Source organism: Phacochoerus africanus, chromosome 6, assembly GCF_016906955.1.
Source record: "Phacochoerus africanus isolate WHEZ1 chromosome 6, ROS_Pafr_v1, whole genome shotgun sequence".
Lineage (NCBI taxonomy): Eukaryota > Metazoa > Chordata > Mammalia > Artiodactyla > Suidae > Phacochoerus > Phacochoerus africanus.
This window is the reverse complement of record NC_062549.1, coordinates 77485335-77499483: the sequence shown is the minus strand read 5'-3', so window position 1 is coordinate 77499483 and position 14149 is coordinate 77485335. Positions and strand designations below refer to the sequence as shown.

The window sequence follows — 14149 nt, the reverse complement described above, 5'->3', positions numbered from 1 at the left end:
GAAAAAATCGGTAAGTAATAACAACTGGCTAACATGGATTAAATAATTAGAAAGTTATCGCTAATCCTATTTATTTTTAAAAAGGCCCTGGGAGTTTCCTGGCGGCCTATGGTTAAAAATATGCCATTGTCACTGCTGTGGTGCAGGTTCAATCCCTGGCCTGGTCACAGCAGTGACAGGGGCATATTTTTAACCACAGGGAACTTCCACATGCTGTGGGTACAACCGATAAATAAATAAATACATAAATAAAAGGGTCTCAAGTCATTAGTACAGAAGAACTAATGATAAATTTTTTTAAATAAACATCATAAAACATAATCTGGGAGTTCCCGTCGTGGCGCAGTGGTTAACGAATCCGACTAGGAACCATGAGGTTGCGGGTTCGATCCCTGCCCTTGCTTAGTGGGTTAACGATCCGGCGTTGCCCTGAGCTGTGGTGTAGGTTGCAGACGCGGCTCGGATCCCGCATTGCTGTGGCTCTAGCGTAGGCTGGCAGCTACAGCTCCGATTCAACCCCTAGCCTGGGAACCTCCACATGCCGTGGGAGCGGCCCAAGAAATGGCAAAAAGATAAAAAAATTAAAAAAAATAATCTCTATAAAGCGCAAGTGTACTACTGACCTATTGTATTATAACCATCATACTCACATTTGAAATTATAGAAAAGGACAAAACTCATTTGCCTTCCTCCACAAAACTCATACAAACTACAGCTAAGGGTGACATCTCCCATCTCTAAAAAAGCTTCTAGGCCTTGCGATTATGGACTGCACTGAATCACATAATAAATACATCTCTGGAACACAGGCTATACTGAAGGCATTTGCCAGACACCTCACAGCAAACCCTACACGGTTAGAACTTTTATCACTATTTCACCAAAAGGAAGTAGTGAGACTTTTCTTTTTTCTTTTTATGCCTGCACCCGCAGCATATGGAAGTTCCCAGGCTAGGGGTTGAATCGGAGCTACAGCTGCTGGCCTGCACCACAGCCACAGCAACGCCAGATCTGGGCCATGTCTGCGACCTACACCACAGGTCAAGGCAATGCCAGATCCTTAATCCAGTGAGCAAAGCCAAGGATCAAACCCACATCCTAATGGATACTAGTTGGGTTCATTACCACTGAGCTACAATGGGAACTCCTAGAAAACTGAGCCTTTAAAACATTAAGAAGCTTGTCCAAGGCCACACGTGGAGGAAATAGCCAAACAATTCCCACTAGAGTGAGCCTGGCTCCCAAACCCAATCCATCCAAAAGAGAACAAGATCCGGGAGAACACGTAGAGCCCCATTTGTGTGTGTCTGTGTGTGTGTCGGTGGGTGTGTGCATGTGTGCACGTGTGTGCGGAGGGGTGGGAAGTTTTTGGGAAGTAAACACAAGAAACCGGGGGGGAAAGGGGGTGCAAGGAAGGAGTGGGGAAGACAGGGTAGCCTGGAGTCACTCCTGCACTGCCAAAGGGATTGTCTTCTTTACTGTATGTACGTCATTTGCATAATTTTTAATATGAAAAATAAATAAAGCCAACAGAAACTTCAAAGAAGCAGAAAAAAAATACTCTTTCCAAATATGAGCAGATCTCCTCCACTGATTAATGACTCCTGCCTAAAAATATTTTAAAATAGGGGGAGACCCTCAAAGGCATCCATAACCTACGTAGAACAGGGGGTCGGATTTCAGACAACACTGAACGGGGGGTGGGGAGGCTCCCCCCAAAAGAGAAACACCACACAGCTCTAGTCAACTGTTGCCATGGTGATGAGCCAATTTTTCCATATCCCCTAATTGTTAATAGAAGATAGAATGTTTCAGTACAATCCTTTGAGTGTATAGTTAGTAACAAATTTAGATTTCCTTAAAACATGAGGCAAGGCAAACAAGGCCCACTGTACGCAGTCTATGAGAACTATAAAGAACACCTTACCTAAGATCCTGGACACTCTCACCAAGTTTTTCCAAAAGAAACTTTATATCCTCACTGATATCTTCATCGTCATACTTCTGCTGCTCCAAGTTCTCCAGCTGTTTGAGGACTTTGCACTGAATCAGAGCCAAGGCATACTCCTGGCGAGTTTCTCTTTCAGTTGATTTTTCTAAGAAGTTCTGGGTTAGACAAAGACACGATGAGGAATGAGGTAACTTGTTCTGTGATGTTCTCGGCACCTGCCTTCACTCCCTCTCCCCTCCTAGTCCCGGGTTAACTACCATCTGTAAGTGGAGGCCTGTATCGCAAATCCTTACTTCTTCCCGAGCATCGGCCCCATATCAGAAGCAGCCTGCTGATTCCTTGCTTACTAGTCCACTAGGCATTTTACTGAGCCAGACAAGCCTCAAAACACTGAGCACACTTACAACCACAATCCCTCTCACAGCCCTGCTCCTGAGCACACCACATGAATGCCCCTCTAGCTGGCCAGAGAGGGCGCTTAGGATGCTATGAAAGGCTGTTTCTGCAAATCTCTAATTCCTACTCAGTGACCCTTTTCCCGTCCAAGCAACCTAAAAGTGCACAAAGGAGAGAGAGCAATGTAAAAAACTCTTTTGCTTCAAAAATTATCAGGAAAAAGTAAGTAAAAATAAAAAACCCAATTATCAGAAAAGTTGTGTGACATTCGAGCAAAGTCCTTAGTTTTCTTCTGTGATTTCTGTTTTTAACAGTACTTATAAAAAGAGCAAAAGAGGGAGTGCCTGTTGTGGCACAGCAGAAACAAAGTCGACTAGTATCCATGAGGATGTGGGTTCGATCCCTGGCCTCACTATGTGAGTTAAGGAACCAGTGTTGCTGTAAGCTGTGGTGTAGGTCGCAGATGCAGCTCAGACCCTACGTTGCTGTGGCCGTGGCATAGGCCAGCAGCTGTAGCTCTGACTGGACCCCTAGCCTGGGAACCTCCATATGCCGTGGGTGCAGCCCTAAAAAGACAAAAAAAAAAAAAGAGCCAAAGAATCTAAGTATTTCTAAAGATAAACTGTTCACTCAATTAACCAGTATTTATGAGCAGTGCTCAGAATGCTCACACTCGGGTCCAGAACAGGAACAATGAAGGTCTCAAGAAAGCCACCCTCACGAAGCTGGTGAGAAAGGCCCGTCAATGCCCCCACCTCAACAAATCCCGGAATATTTAGAATAAGAATTCCAAGTCATTTCTTTACTTTTGCAAGAAATTATATTTCTTATAATTCCACTAAATAAATGCATAAAGACACTTAGCATATGGAAATTAGTGAGATCAATCTCTACTGAAATTCCAGTGACATTTTTCACAGAAATAAAAAAGCAATCCTAACGTTTGCACAGAAATACAAAAGAGCCCAAATATCCAAAGCAATCTTGAGAAAGAAGAACACAGCTGGAGACATCACACTTCCTGGTTTCAAACTGAAGTACAAAGCTACAGTGATCAAAACAGCTTGGTAATGGCATAAAACAGACACAAAGACCAATGTAAAAGAACTGAGAGCCCAGAAATAAGCCCATACATACATGGTCACCTAGTATTTGACAAGGGAGCCAAAAATCCCCAGTGGGGAAAGGACAGTCTCTTCAATAACGCCATTAGGGACACTGGATAACCACATGCAGAAAAATGAAAGTGGATCCCTATCTTATACCAATCACAAAAACTATCAAAACTATCAAAATGGATTAGACACTTAATCTTAAGACCTGAAACTGTCCCTGACTTAGCCAACATTTATATAAAATGAAACAAACCTCCAACACTCACATTCCTTTCAAATACACATGGTACAGTGTCACCATGTGGGACCATAAGATGAACATAAAACAAATCTCTAATCTCAAAGAATTGGAACTGTACAGTACATGTTCTCTGACCATAATGGAATTCCATTAAAGACCTTAAACTATGTGAGCCCTGAATTCTGACATCTCCCTTGATGAAACTCCTTCCTTCACCCCTCTTTGTGAGATTTTCCTTAAAATTTTACTCAGTTTTTCTCTGTTACCTTTTCCAGTTACTTTTCTTACTGTAACTCCTCTAGTTTATCAAAGATATCAACTCTCTTCCTCTCATATGGTCCTTTGTTATTTTTATTTTCACTACATATCTGTCGAATGGAGAGTGACACTTCATATTTAAGATGCTATCATAACTAATGGTTCCAACTAAAACCTCAACCGAGTCAATAGAACGAGTCAAGAAGAGCCTGATGGTGTTGTGAAATCACCTCTCCTCTCAACTTTCTAAGGGAACAGCACTTCCAAACCCAGTCATACCTGACTCTCCCCTTTCCTTCAACCCTGCGTCAACTCAATTGATAAGACCCATGTATTTTTCCCACAAAACATCATCTCTCTTTCTCATTATAAAAAATAAAAAGGTTATGAAAAATCCTTGAGAAAATGAATTTGCCAGAAGCAAATCTAGATAATGTGGCAGCAGCATACTCTTTAAAGATACTAAGCCTCAGTGGCATCTTCACCTTTACGAAATGAAAAGCACAAATATCACTCTGGCCTTTGTCCAAGTAACGGTGCAAAGCGGTCCTGACTTCCTGAGCACGAGGTGGACCAAAGCGACAATTCAGATCCTTCCTCCACCATGACCGCCGTGAAATGCATGGTGAAGCAGTGCTTCTCCAACCGTCTGAGGTGAAGACCAGTTCCGTCAGATTTTTAATTTCCAATTAGTCATGAACACATACTTTTAATACAAGACAATAAAAAAGAATTTTATTTAAACAACATGAAAAACATAGGCTCAAATTTTATGTTATTAAATTTGACAGACATGTCAAGTTACTGTAAGTTGCTAAATGTTAACCCTCACTTGTCCATCGCAGGCTGCTAGCCTGTAGCTGACAGCGTTGCCCTGACACGCAGACCACAGTGGGAGTGGCACTGTGTCACAGGATGCGCCCAGAGATTAAAAATGTCTCCGTCTTACCTGACCTCATCTAAACCTAGGATCTAATGAGCAAGAAAAGAAATTCCTGAAACAAGGATTGAGGGACAGACGTAGAAGTAAAACTCCTCCATGGCAAGACTTCTATGTCACAGCAGAGGGCAAAATAGTCCCCACACACCCAAACCAGAGTCGGCCTCTGTCACAGGGTTATGACTGAACTGCCTGCAGAGGAAGATGCAGGTCTGTACACATCTGTGTCTGTGTGTGCAAATGTGTGCGGGTGTGATCTAAACATCACGGTTAGCACAGCTAATGTAAAGCCAAATTCAATTTGGTGGTTATTTCTTCCTAAGCCTTTCTGCCGAAAACCATGCAGCTGTAAAATATAATTTATCTTATTATCTGACATATTATGTGGGCTCCTGACTAAGCAGAGCCAAAAAGAGAAATAAAAGTCACAACAAATGTAAGACTCTAGACAACAAATATGGTCTTGAATGTCTTTCTCAGTCACAGCCTCCTAACACCCTAATTTATTTTAGAAACTGAAGACTGACACATCAAGTTAGCCAACGGAATAACATTTATGGAGACCTGGGGTCCAGCACCTGCTATGAATAAGTGAGACTGACATTTTCAAAAATAAAATTCCCCAGCCAAATGGAAAGAAAAGAATTAACAGCTGCTAGATTTCTTCAGCTCACAGCAGCTCAGCAAGCTTCCTAAAGCCTTCAGCACAAAAATTTCCTTCTAAGTTTCAAGATGTGGAAAAAAATGCATAACTAGATGATCCTCAAACAACCTCATTGGTGAAATCTTTATGAAAGGTTACCGGAATTTGAGAATGATAAAGGAGGAAGAGGACACATTATTTTTTCATCTACTGATTGGTCTAAACCAAATGGCTTTATCATTCCTTACTCATGGCTCGACTTGTAACTCAACTGTGGACATCAAAGTTGTGGATGTCTAGAGATATTCTCCTGATATTATTCATGTAATGATTATACTGTCCCAACTTAGCACAAGAGGAGTCCAAAAAACAAATATACCTGTCAACAGATGGGGTCTATTTCGAATAATCCAAAATCCAAATTAGACAACAGAAGTCTAGAAATAAGTTCCATGCCTTGTAGGTAAAAATTTGAAACTGCAAATAAAGTTTAGACAAGACTTTTAAACCTTGAAGAACATCAGTAAAATGTTCATGGCGTCTCTTCTAAATCAAACAGAACAGCCCTCGACCTCTGCTGGCTTAACCGACAAGGATACAGTTTACAGCAGTGATGGGTAAAGAGGCAAAGGTCTGTACTGTGTGATGTGCTTTTACAAAATAAATGGATTATGTATTCACTACTGCGGGACGCTTTGTCAGGCACCTGGAGGAATCCTTACCCAATCCTGAAGTGAGTGAAGTCTCAAAAACCACCTTTCACAGATGGAGAAACTGGCTGAGAGTTCAAGCCACCCAGGTCCAAGATTCACCCGAGCCCTATCCACTTTGCACTTCTCCATCTTCCATAAAAAGCAGATATCAATCTGCAGAGCTCCCAAATCAGGTCAAAGGAAAACTAAGAATCTCAGTATGGCTCTACATATCTTGTGACTTTTTAAACTTTGTATATTGTAAACATTCTTCATGGTGACATCATGGAGTCACTCCCTCAAAGACAAAGATTCAAACAAAATACAAGCTTCTGAGAAAGAGAATTCTGTCATATTCGTCCTTCCATACCCTCAGTGACTAAAAACACACTGCCTGTCACATAACTGGTCTTTGGTAAACGTCCCACGCATTGAGAGGTGATCAGATAACCCATGAAATGGGGGCTGGGGGAAGAACAGGAGCAGGAAGAAGAAAGGATAGGATAGGACAGGAAAGGGGGAGAGAGAGCAAAGGAAGAGCTTGAAGGTAGGATCCAACCAGTATCAGCTACCTCCTGTCATCTGTTATACATGATATTAGGGATACCTGCCTGTATTTGACATAACAATGATCTAAAATGAAAACCCATGGGAGTTCGTGGCAGAGACAACATGCTCAGCAGGGTCTGGGGATGTTCAGTTAGAACAGCTCCACATACATTATATTCAAAGCAGCTTATGCTGGTGGAGGCAGGGCAGCAAGAGGGGAGGGACTAACAGATAGAAGCTACTATGCCCAGAACAGATGAGTGACAACGGTCTACTGCACGGCACAGAGAGATACAGCCACTGTCTTGCAGTACCTTTAAATGGAGCCTGTAAAAACACTGCATCAATATGTTGCTCACCTGAAACTAATGTAATATTGTAAATAAACTTTACTGCAACAGTAAATTAATTAATTGTTTTGATAAAATAAATGTCCTAAGTTTCCAAAAAATAAAATAAAGCAGCTTATGCTGAGCTTTAGATTAAACCTCAAGTCATTACTATAAATTATTAGCATTGTCATTTCTCCCTAAAATTCACAGCACTTACTATATTATCTAAATAACACTTCAAAAAATCCAGGTAGGCCTAGAGAAGCTGAAGGAGAAAGATCAAGTGTAGAGATGCAGTCTTTGAGACAACAAGTGAAATAAGACTCTGCCGTCTGCAGCATCTCTCCCACACCCATATTTTATCTTAAACAAGTTGCATTATTAACAAGTTATCCAAAGAAATAACTTTTTGATAAATTTTTATGATCTTCAATATTTGGAAAGATCGACATTTTAATGTAAAAAATATGTAACAGACAAAGACAGGTAGATATAAGCAGAAAAAATCCTCTTCACCTCCAAGTTCATTACTTTGGCAACTGTTGATCATTCTATTACCCAGAAGTGAAAGGCATACAAAGGGAAAAACGATATCTTCCCAGGATAATCTAATTGCAAGACGGAATCAAGGGTGACGGCATGGAAATCAGTCAATAAATTACAACATTTCCATTCTCAGCGTCAAAGACAGGTCAGCATGGGGGTTATTAGAACATGAGTCATCAGGCCTGGTCTGAATTCCTCCTCTGCCACTTCCTGGCTCTTTGGGCAAATTACTTAACCTCTTGTGGCCTAACACCCACTGCCTGGAGTTCCTGGGATATTTAATGCAGAACACATTAAAAACAATTAGGACGGTGCCTGACATAGAATAAGCTTCCAATAAACATTAGTTATGATTATTACTAACTACAAACATCAAGAAGAATTCCTTCATGTCAAATATCAAAATTTAAAAGGTGACAAATGCTATGAATAAGCAATGTATGCAAGGTATATAAATGGATGATAAAATATTAAAAGATGCTCAGCTTCATTCATTATTAACAAAAATTCTCAATAATGAGTTCATCTTCACGTAATTTTCTGTAACAATGAAGAGATAATATAAAATGCAAGAGAAAGAATGGAAAAATATGCACTCCCAACATAATTAATGGAAGTGTATGTTTGCACATTTTGAAAGGTGATTTGATACTATCTATCAAAACTGTAAACAAGTATGTTCTCTGACTCACCAACTTCGTCTCAAGAACTCATCCAACAGAAATGCTCATCCACAAAGCCACAGTCATCAAAACAGTGTGGTACTGGTATCAAAACAGACAGACAGACCAATGGAACAGAAGAGAGAACCCGGAAATAAACCCTGACACCTATGGTCAATTAATCTTTGACAAGGGAGGCAAGAACATCAAATGGGAAAAAGAAAGTCTATTCAGCAAGCATTGCTGGGAAACCTGGACAGCTGCATGCAAAGCAATGAAACTAGAACACACCCTCACACCATGCACAAAAATAAACTCCAAATGGCTGAAAGACTTAAATATAAGACAGGACACCATCAAACTCCTAGAAGAAAACATAGGCAAAACACTCTCTGACATCAACATCATGAATATTTTCTCAGGTCAGTCTCCCAAAGCAATAGAAATTAGAGCAAAAATAAACCCAAGGGACCTCATCAAACTGAAAAGCTTTTGCACAGCAAAGGAAACCCAAAAGAAAACAAAAAGACAACTTACAGAATGGGAGAAAATAGTTTCAAATGATGCAACTGACAAGGGCTTAATCTCTAGAATATATAAACAACTTATACAACCCAACAGCAAAAAAGCCAATCAATCAATGGAAAAATGGGCAAAAGACCTGAATAGACTGTTCTCCAAGGAAGATATACAGATGGCCAACAAACACATGAAAAAATGCTCAACATCGCTGGTTATAAGAGAAATGCAAATCAAAACTACCATGAGATATCACCTCACACCAGTCAGAATGGCCATCATCAATAATTCCACAAATAACAAGTGCTGGAGGGGCTGTGGAGAAAAGGGAACCCTCCTGCACTGTTGGTGGGAATGTAAACTGCTACAGCCACTATGGAGAACAGTTTGGAGATACCTTAGAAATCTATACATAGAACTTCCATATGACCCCGCAATCCCACTCTTGGGCATCTATCCGGACAAAACTCTACTCAAAAGAGACACGTGCACCCGCATGTTCATTGCAGCACTATTCACAATTGCCAAGACGTGGAAACAACCCAAATGTCCATCGACAGAGGATTGGATTCGGAAGATGTGGTATATATACACAATGGAATACGACTCAGCCATAAAAACGAATGACATAATGCCATTTGCAGCAACATGGATGGAGCTAGAGAATCTCATACTGAGTGAAATGAGCCAGAAAGACAAAGACAAATACCATATGATATCACTTATAACTGGAATCTAATAACCAGCACAAATGAACATCTCCTCAGAAAAGAAAATCATGGACTTGGAGAAGAGACTTGTGGCTGCCTGATGGGAGGGGGAGGGAGTGGGAGGGATCGGGAGCTTGGGCTTATCAGACACAACTTAGAATAGATTTACAAGGAGATCCTGCTGAATAGCATTGAGAACTTTGTCTAGATACTCATGTTGCAACAGAACAAATGGTGGGGGAAAAATGTAATTGTAATGTATACATGTAAGGATAACCTGACCCCCTTGCTGTACAGTGGGAAAATAAAAAAAATTAAAAAAATAAAAAAAGAAATGCTCATCCAAGAGGGCAGAGATATGTAAAAGAAATGGGAATGGCCTCCCATTTCCATCAACAGAACACGGGTTAAATAAACCACCTCACATCCACACAGTAGAATAGAGACATTAAAAAGAATATTGAAGATCTTCTGCATGAAAATGAAACTACTGGTCACTTATGATGGAGCAGGACAATGTGAAAAAAAAGAATGTATACATGTATGTGTAACTGGGTCAGCATGCTGTACAGCAGAAAACTGACAGAACACTGTGAACCAGCTATGATGGAAAAAATAAAAATCATTATAGAAAAAAAAGAATATGAAACTATATTCATTACGTATTAAGGATAAAGTTATAGAACAGAATTTATATATGATACCACTTTTATTTTTAAATACAAAACAAAATTATACACCTATTTAGATATTTCCCTCTATTTGCTTAAAAAATCCAAAAGATGTTAGTGACTCTATTTGGCCAATGTGATGTTTATACTATTTACATTTTTGCAATCCATCTGCAGTATTTGGCATTTTTGATTTGTCACTGTTGTTTACTTAAAGACAGTCTAAGAACAAACAACAGTGATAAGCACAAATTCCAAAGCCAGTAACTTGGATTTGTATGTTGACCATCTACCAGCAATGTGCCATTTGCCCCAGTACCCCTGTTCATAAAACGAGAGAAGCCCAACACTGAACGGGAGATACCCACAGGCTGGCACCAACCATGTGACTGCCAGGGGCGGGGGGAGGGGCACCAGGGAGCCCTGAGCACAGAGCACAGAGCCAAGTCCACCATCGCTGCTGCCCTACCTGAATCCTTGCAACACACAGACGCCACCCAGCAGGCCTGCAGGGGCCCATTCAGATGCTAAGGCACCCCAAATTATGAGCAGACAGCTATGACAGCAAATACCCTGGCCCTGGGGAACCACGTGTCAATAGTCTGGGCTACAACTGCCTGGCAACCAGAAGGCTGGGGTTGAGATTCCAGCTTGGCTTCCCCTTGTCTTCAATCTTCTCTGTTCGCAGGAACGTGCTGAGTTAAGTAATCGCCAAATTCTAATATCCTACCAGGATAACTTTCCTGCTCAAAATAATTACACACCATTAATAGTATACTGCTCAGAGGTACACTGCTGGTCCACAGACCCAGGATCTGGACCACAGGCCCATCCTAAAATAAGGGACCTGTGAGGAAACACCTCAGTAACAGCCTCTTGGAACACAAGGCAACGAAAAGGGCCCCCTCCATCTGAACTTAATACAGTCACACTCCCTACAAGGGCCTGCGGCTCTCACATGGCCCCTCCCTGCCATCAACACAAACTGTGGGGGTTTAAGTTCACCAGGATCCACGCATCATAACTACATGGAGAACAAAGAACTTTTGCCCACTTCCCATCTGCTAAAGGATCTCAACAGTAAAAATGCTACATACTCACTCATACACCCACACACACTCACTCACACCCACTCACACACACCCCCACAGAAAGACAGCACAAATGCTTACCCGGAATGCTGCGAGAATGATTCTCGTCACTTTCTCTTTGACGGATTCTTGCAGAATGTCGGACAGTACGGGAATGATGTTGTAGCGTCGCAGGTGTTCACACATCTGAGGACTGAAGGCCAGGAGCCATATGGAAAAGATCATCTGATACTGGAGCTGAAAGCCACACTTGTTGCTCAGAACCCCCATGATGCTGAAAAGAAGCACGCATTGGGAATACACTTAGTAGAACAGCAAGAAAGAACAAATAACTGACGGTCCTTCTCACGCTAATGGAACAGTCTCTCTGCATCTCACTCTGCCTGCAGGAACAGGCAAGCTGCCCCTGCTCACAGAGGCCAGCCCTGCATAGCTGCTTGTGAGCCTCTTCCCAGAGTCTCAGGACTCAGACCCTGCTACAGGGAGCACAGCCCGTGGAGGGACAGCAGCAGCCTGACTTCACCTGCAGCGGCACTGCCCCCAAGATCTCTGAGCACAGGGACACAGGCCGGGCTGAGCCATATACTCCCCAAGGTCTGAGTTTCACTCCAGGCAGGCCTCCTCCAATCTGTCAATCTCAGTGACTCCAGCCTCTTACCCCCACCCCCCAGCCCCAGCTGCTGGGGTAGCACCTCAGACATTGAGAGCCTTTTGTTTTCACAAACCTAGTTCGCAAATTTATGGCTGACATGCTGTCAGCTGAAACCAAGACAGAAAGGTTTCGAGGGAGGAGTGCTTAGCAGTGAGGATGCTGCAGAGAAGCTGAAGGGTTTGACTCTGTCCACACCACACAGGATTCCAGTGTAGGGATAAGGCAGTCTTTAAACCCAAATACCTACCCAGAAATAGCACTGAAGAAAAGCTAAGTCAAGTAAGGCCCTTGTTGAGGGGAACAGACAGGGACTCTTCCTTAAGGACAAGAACTGATCCAGCGGGCAGGAAGCGCATGCTCAGGGCAAAGGGACAGAGAGGCCCCCCGTAAACCCAAGCATCCTCATGAAACAACATCTGTGATGGCCTATGTATGGCAGGTCTACAGAGCAAGGCACAGGGACATCATGGGCAAAAACAGCAGCTGTCCACACTCTCAAGGACACAGAGCAGATCTGAGCCGCATCTGTGACCTACGGCACAGCTCATGGCAACACTGGATCCTCAATCCACTGAGCAAGGCGAGAGATCAAACCCGCATCCTCATGTTACTAGTTGGGTTCTTAACTCTCTGAGCCATAACAGGAACTCCTACTGTTACTTTTTTTTTTTTGGTCTTTTTTTGCTATTTCTTGGGCCGCTCCTGCGGCATATGGAGGTTCCCAGGCTAGGGGTTGAATCGGAGCTGTAGCCACCGGCCTACGCCAGAGCCACAGCAACACTGGATCCGAGCCGCATCTGCAACCTACACCGCAGCTCACAGCAACGCCGGATCGTTAACCCACTAAGCAAGGCCAGGGACGGAACCCGCAACCTCATGGTTCCTAGTCGGATTCGTTAACCACTGCACTACGACGGGAACTCCCCTACTGTTACTTTTACTGTTACTTTTACTGTTACTGTTACTGTCACTGGAAAAGTTACTGAAAGATGCTGTGAGACCCTAAGTGCTACTTTTGTTAGCTATTTAATATTTTCCAGTTAGGCTGTACATTTCTTAAAGGAAAGGACCATATGTGTTTCTTTTACTCCCCATAATATACAGTACAGGAGTTCCCACTGTGGCACAGTGGGTTAAGAATCCTGACTGCTGCAGATCAGGTCTCTGAGGAGGCACAGGTTCAATCCCTGGCCTGGGAATTTTCCATAGGCCACAGGTACAACCATAAACATACACGCACACACACAATGTCACACATACACACAACGTCACACAAAGAGCATGACAAACACAAACAACTGTCAAATCCAAGATGAGAAAGGAGGTCCATGGCACCAAAGTGACTACTTGATGTTCTGTTCTGTTTTTTAACCCTGACTTTTTCTTAAAAATCAAGCCAGTGCAGGGAAGTAAGGAGACAAACAGCTGGTCACAGGCTCACATGCACACCTCCGGCTCCTTGTCAGACCTACGAGCCTCTCACAGCTCATCATGCAATGTTTCTTTACAAAAAGATCTTACCTTTCATGTGTACATACTGCTTTATACTTTGAAAATACTTCAAATATGGGTAGGAATGTTCCTAAATGGCAACTGAATTTGTGGAGACTATCACCCCAGCAAAACCCCTTCAGCTCCAGTATTTTAAAAATCAGTGCTAAACTTCCAAGTTTCTAGTAAAGTCAAAGTACACAGTATCTGTACAAACTGCTGTTTCATGACTTTTAGTCTCTCTTCTAGGTCTGCCAAGAACACAGAAAAAAAAAAATCTACTTTTTGTTTAATAGGGTAAAACTAAATTTCTCGTGCAATTACCACACAGATCTATAGGACCATTTATAAACCTAAGCTTTGATTCTGCTAACTATAATTTGAAGAATCACACTATTTCATCATCCCAGATCTTCTTTCATCATTATTCATTCATTATTCTCAACCAAGCTAAAAAATGTTATAGATCAAGATTATAAGAAAATTGGAGAATGATGGAGTCACCTAAGAAGATGACAGAATAGTGAAATAAATCATCCTTTCTCACTGTACTGCCAAAAATATTTCATCACACTTAAAAAGGTGAAAAGCCTGGAAACACCATCTGTGTAGTCAGAAAAGAGTGAATCTCCCGGTCCTGAGACGTCTGTCCTGAGAAGGGCTGCTTGCAGAGCTGGCCCTCGGCTGACG

At 42.1% G+C, this 14149-nt stretch overlaps 1 protein-coding gene across 3 annotated transcripts in view; it reads right to left on the bottom strand.

The window, feature by feature from the left end:
* ATP6V1H (ATPase H+ transporting V1 subunit H) overlaps positions 1-14149 on the bottom strand; it is a 59843-nt gene that overhangs the window by 22330 nt on the left and 23364 nt on the right. For all 3 annotated transcript variants that reach the window (XM_047783924.1, XM_047783926.1, XM_047783925.1), the window contains 2 exons: positions 11398-11590; positions 1928-2106 (listed from right to left, as the gene is read on the bottom strand). In XM_047783924.1, coding sequence (XP_047639880.1) covers positions 1928-2106; positions 11398-11590 — 372 coding nt within the window. The remainder of the gene's footprint in view (positions 1-1927; positions 2107-11397; positions 11591-14149) is intronic.